General features: G+C 51.8%; 1 protein-coding gene across 4 annotated transcripts in view; it reads right to left on the reverse strand.

Moving 5' to 3' along the window:
* The window catches only part of nup214 (nucleoporin 214), a 104,446-nt gene that overhangs the window by 44,197 nt on the left and 55,249 nt on the right, over positions 1–5,000 (reverse strand). For all 4 annotated transcript variants that reach the window (XM_063210499.1, XM_063210498.1, XM_063210497.1 and 1 more), the window contains exons 29-30: positions 4,058–5,000; positions 3,345–3,860 (exon numbers count right to left, since the gene is read on the reverse strand). The exon at positions 4,058–5,000 is cut by the window's right edge and continues 524 nt beyond it. In XM_063210499.1, coding sequence (XP_063066569.1) covers positions 3,345–3,860; positions 4,058–5,000 — 1,459 coding nt within the window. The remainder of the gene's footprint in view (positions 1–3,344; positions 3,861–4,057) is intronic.

Raw genomic sequence — 5,000 nt, forward strand, 5'->3', positions numbered from 1 at the left:
TTATCATGTTCTATCAATTTTTTAATACGTTTATCCTTTTTTTTAAATTAACTTAAATGAAATTCAATCAGCAGCCGCAGGCACTTTTTGGTGATCAAGCCAGCTGGAAATCAGGAGCCAATCACGGCGTTGCCTGGCAACATCGTTGAAAAAAATCTTCTCTCCCGTGTGCCATCCTGTTAATGGAATGTCTGAGGCCAGTTGCACAAAGACATTTTTTAAAAAAAACTTCAGCAATGTTACTGGGCGATATTGGCATGGTAACAGATAATTGAGCAGCTCTTCACTGAAATTGGACATTTCTGAAGAGTCCAAAATCCTTGGTATTTATCTTGTCATCAGCGTCCAATTAGAACATTTGAGAGGCACATCACTTTGTTGCCGGGCAACGCTGGCCCACATTTTTCATCAATTAAACAGAACATGGAACAACATTTCACACACACATATCACACCGACAGTTTGTAGCCCTTTTGAATAGGATAAACCATGATGGTAAATTACAAGCTTGCTTGTCGTCACACCTGAAGCATCTGGCTACCTTCTCCTGGAGTCCATAGAGACAGCTGTCTGCCTCCACTGGTATATGTCTCTCAGCGTTGGACAATAACATTTATTGAATGCCACGCTGTGTTGGACATTTTGGCTGTAGAGTGCCAGCAATCTAGAAAATGTTCTACTCTTTTTCAACTGCCATAGAATACTTTGTGTTAGACCTACAGACTCTCAGCTTTACATAGGTGAAAACTTCTTTGGCATCTTTTAGCTCAATCTAAGCAAGGTTTTTTTTATCTAAAAAAATAACCATTTTTCCCCCCAAGTCTTTTGTTACTTTGACAAACACACTAAATGCACACAACGTGTGATCACGAAGTGCATGTTTTGATATTCATATCTGACTCATTATCTAGCCTACAGCGCTTAATGTGACAAATAAACGCTACTCTACTCCACTACACTACACACCACTCTAAAAAAGGTGCAGTTTTAAAGGCCAAACAATGATGACAACAAATGAATAGCAAAGTAATCCATTGTTCTAGAGCACAGCACAAGTGTATAATGAATTTAAATGAAAAAGGCCATTAGATCCAAGTGTCGATGCTTTGTCCTCTATGGCATACTGGTATAATATGACAAGTGCCGTGTAATACAAGACTACCAGTTACCACCAGTCTCGTGGCAACAACCCTGGCGCTGATGTGTCCGGCTGTTTCACTTGTGTGGATGGCAAAGTGTGATGAGGCAAAGCCGTGTGTGTGTGTGTGTGTGTGTGTGTGTGTGTGTGTGTGTGTGCGTGCGTGTGTGTGTGTACGTGTGTGTACGTGTGTGTACGTGTGTGTGCGTGTGCATGCGCATGCATGTCTGTGTGTGTGTGTGTGTGTGTGTGTGTGTGTGTGTGTGTGTGTGTGTCTCCATCTGTGCAGTAATCTAAGATTGGGGGGTAGCCAGCCTTCAGACATGTCCCATGAAAGCGGACCCCCCACACCCCCTGCCCCAGAAACCACAGAGGAGAATATCATCACATAAAGTCATAAAGTCATCGCAATGACACAGGGATACGCTGGAGTTCCTGGCAATGTACGGGTATTTATAGGAAGATAAATAGTTCAGACTTTTGTTGCCGCTGGTGACAAAGCAACATTACTTATAGATGAAGCTCGCTCAGGGAGACCTCAGGTTAATGTAGAATTCTTGCACACCTCTCTCTTTAATGTAGATAAAGAATTCTTGCACACCTCCTTTGATCAGGTGAGTCGGAGGGGAAGCCCTAGATCACTACTGTTAGAGACAAGAAAGCTCTGCACATTTACAACATTACAGTGTTTAATAGCGATGATTTGGGCTATTGACCTTCAAGCATTTAAACAGTCATTGGGTAAACAGCCCTCAAGACAGCTTAGGCAAATTTACACTAAAGAGAGCACTAATTTGAGGAAAACTCTGGGTGATTTCAATCTGTACAGGAAAATGAACAACGCTTTGGATCAGCTGATTGCAATACATGTACACACACTGGACTACAGCCACTGAACGACAGATTCCCTCTCTGTCTGCCTGTCTCTACCGCTTTCTCACTGACTTTCCGTCTGTCTCCCTCACTGACATATCACACAATGGCATCCAAAGCTACTTTGATCCTCGCCACCTGTTCTTGAGTCTACACGGCACCAAACACATTGAAGGAGGGTGCAAAGTTTAACAGTGTGGGATTCAGAAGACTATGCATCCATTCCAAAGTGACATTGGATTGATGGTTGCATTCATGGTCATCTCGCCACTGCCAGGGGGTTGATTTCTAGTCGGATGGTTGGAGGCTTGCTGGATTAATAGTGGCGTGGTTGCTTTAAAGTTGGGATTGGCCCCACTGTTGGACTGGACAGAGAGCCCTGTTCCACTATTTCCCAGAATGCATTAGCTAGCAACAGCTGTGGGGTGCCACAAATACTCATGAACGGCCATCCAGGTACTTTGCTCGTAACTGTGCGTTACGCCCCTTTATGGGTGAAAACAAACCGAATGTCTTATCAACTTACATGCTACAACAGCTTGTCCTAATGAACACAGTCCATGGTTCAGCCACGGTTGTTTGGCTCTGTCATTTGAACAGCCGGCAACACAACACGTTTTCGACATGTTGCGCGTGAACGACGCTAGTCTACAGGTCCGTATCTTTATATTTTTATTTAATTAAATTTAATTTAATATTTTTATTAAACCCCAACATCACCAATTGACCTTCATGGGTTGTTTTCCCCCACAAATGGGCGTAACGCACATGGAAAACGTCACGCCGTTCATGAGTATGAGCTAAAGCTAGGGATGTCTGTATCTATTTCAAAGTAGGTAAAAATCTAAGCCTAACCGTTACAGTGTGTGTGTGTGTGTGTGTGTGTGTATGTGCACGCGCGAGCGTGTGTGTATGCGAGCGTGCGGGAGTGTGTGTTCGCATATCATGCGTGTGCGTGCAGAAAGTCAGTCGAGACTCAACAGAAGGCTGTCCAAAGCTGAAAAAAGAATTGGTGGTGGTGGCAGTGTTACTGTTTGTGTGTGTGTGTGTGTGTGTGTGTGTGTGTGTGTGTGTGTGTGTGTGTGTGTGTGTGTGTGTGTGTGTGTGTGTGTGTGTGTGTGTGTGTGTGTGTGTGTGTGTGTGTGTGTGTGTGTGTGTGTGTGTGTGTACGCGTGCGTGTGCACAGACAATCAGCTAATACACAGACAATCAGCTGAGGAGCTGTTTCTGCCTGTATAAGGATTGAAAATATTAACATGTGTATTGGACATCTTCCTATGTACAGTAAATGTGTGTGTCCATGTGTTGTACGCGTGTGCATGTTAAGACTCACCAGAGGGCTGTCCGAAGCTGAACCCAGAGGACGACGTGGTGGTGGTATTGCTCCCGAACACGGACCCCTGTCCGAACCCTGCGCTCTGCTGGCCAAACGCCGGAGTGCCGCTGGGGGGCGGCTGGCCAAACAGGGACCCCCCGGTGCTGGCCGCTGAGCTAGCCGCTCCGGCCGGCGAACCAAACGAGAAGGAGCTGGCACTGCCAGCTGCAGCCGAGGAGCCGAACAGGCTGGGGGCGGAGGAGGTGGGGGCTGTGGCAGGCGCGACAGAGGAGGCGGCGGCCGGTTGGCCGAAACCTCCAGCGGTGGAGGAGGGGGCGGCGCCGAAGGCGGCCGGCTGCCCGAATCCGAAGCCTCCGGTGGGGGCCGGGGCCGAGGATGCAGCGGCAGGGGCGGCAGCAGGCTGTCCGAAGGCGCCACCCCCGGCACCGCTCACTTGGCCGAACACGGGCTTACCGAAGCCTGAGGGTTCCGGGGCCGGGGCCGGAGTGGAGGAGGCAGGGGCACCTGGGACAGCTAGCAGAGAGAAAAAAAGGAAAAAAAAAGAGAGAAAAAAATGGAGGAGAGAAAAAAGAAAATGGGCTGTTGCTGAGACAGTGGTCACAGAACTGATAGTCACACAAACACACACGGTCTAATCTGTGTGTGTGTGCGCGCGCGTCATATGCCTATGCTGTAAGTGTAATAACATGGATAAAAAAAGATGAACTCACCTGCGGTCCCAAACGCTGGCGGGGCCGACCCGAAGGCAGCAGCAGCGGGTGCCGGGGGCGTGCTGCTGGGGGGAGGGGGGTTAGCCGCAGTCGAGGCAGGCTGCCCGAACACAGGGGTGGCCGAACTGCTGCCTGGCGCTGGGGCAGGAGCTGGGGATGGTGCTGGGGATGGTGCGGCGGGGGTGAAGGTGGCAGTGGGCGTGGGTGTGGTGGCAGGGGCAGCGGTACTGATCACCGTTACCAGGCTGGAGAGGCCCAGGGTGGTGCCCGGAGGAGGGGGTGTTGGAGTGGCAGCCGGGGGGGTGGGGGTGGCTGCTGCTGCTGGAGGCTGCTCGAATATGGAGCCCGGTTTGTCGGAGGGCGGGGGCACTGGGGAGGGCGTGGCACTGGGCTCCACGGGTGTAGGGGGGGGGGTGGGGGCGGCTGTGGGGTATGCTGGGGGTGGTGGGGTAGGAGTGGCAGCTACAGCGGCAGGTGGCGCTACCTCCAGAGCTGGAGATGGAGCAGGGGAAGGCTGAGGCGGGGCGGCGTCCCCAGCAGACGCAGCTGGCTCTGGGGTGGGGGTCGGAGTCGGGGCGGGCTCCACGGGTGGAGTGACGGAGGCGGCAGGAAGAGGAGGACTGGGCGTCTTCTCCACCACGACGGGGGCGATGGCCCCTTCATCCACCGACAGAGGAGGAGAGGGGCTCACGGCAACGATGCCTCCCGGTGAGGTGTGACCCTCCGGGGCTTCCGTAGTGCTGGTGGTGTCAGGAGGCAGCGGTGCCTGCAGCAGGCTGAAGGTGTTGGGGTGCGTCATGGCCAGCGCCGGTTTGGCCGAGGAGGAGGAGGAGGCGGACGAGGAGGCGGAGGGTGCGGGGGAGGGAGCGGAGGTGGGCGGCTTGAAGACGCTGCTGGGCGCCGAGCCCGGCGGTGGCGTCGCCGTCACTTCCGAAGGTTCCGA

The sequence above is a fragment of the Engraulis encrasicolus genome, chromosome 11 (genome assembly GCF_034702125.1).
Source record: "Engraulis encrasicolus isolate BLACKSEA-1 chromosome 11, IST_EnEncr_1.0, whole genome shotgun sequence".
Taxonomy (NCBI): domain Eukaryota; kingdom Metazoa; phylum Chordata; class Actinopteri; order Clupeiformes; family Engraulidae; genus Engraulis; species Engraulis encrasicolus.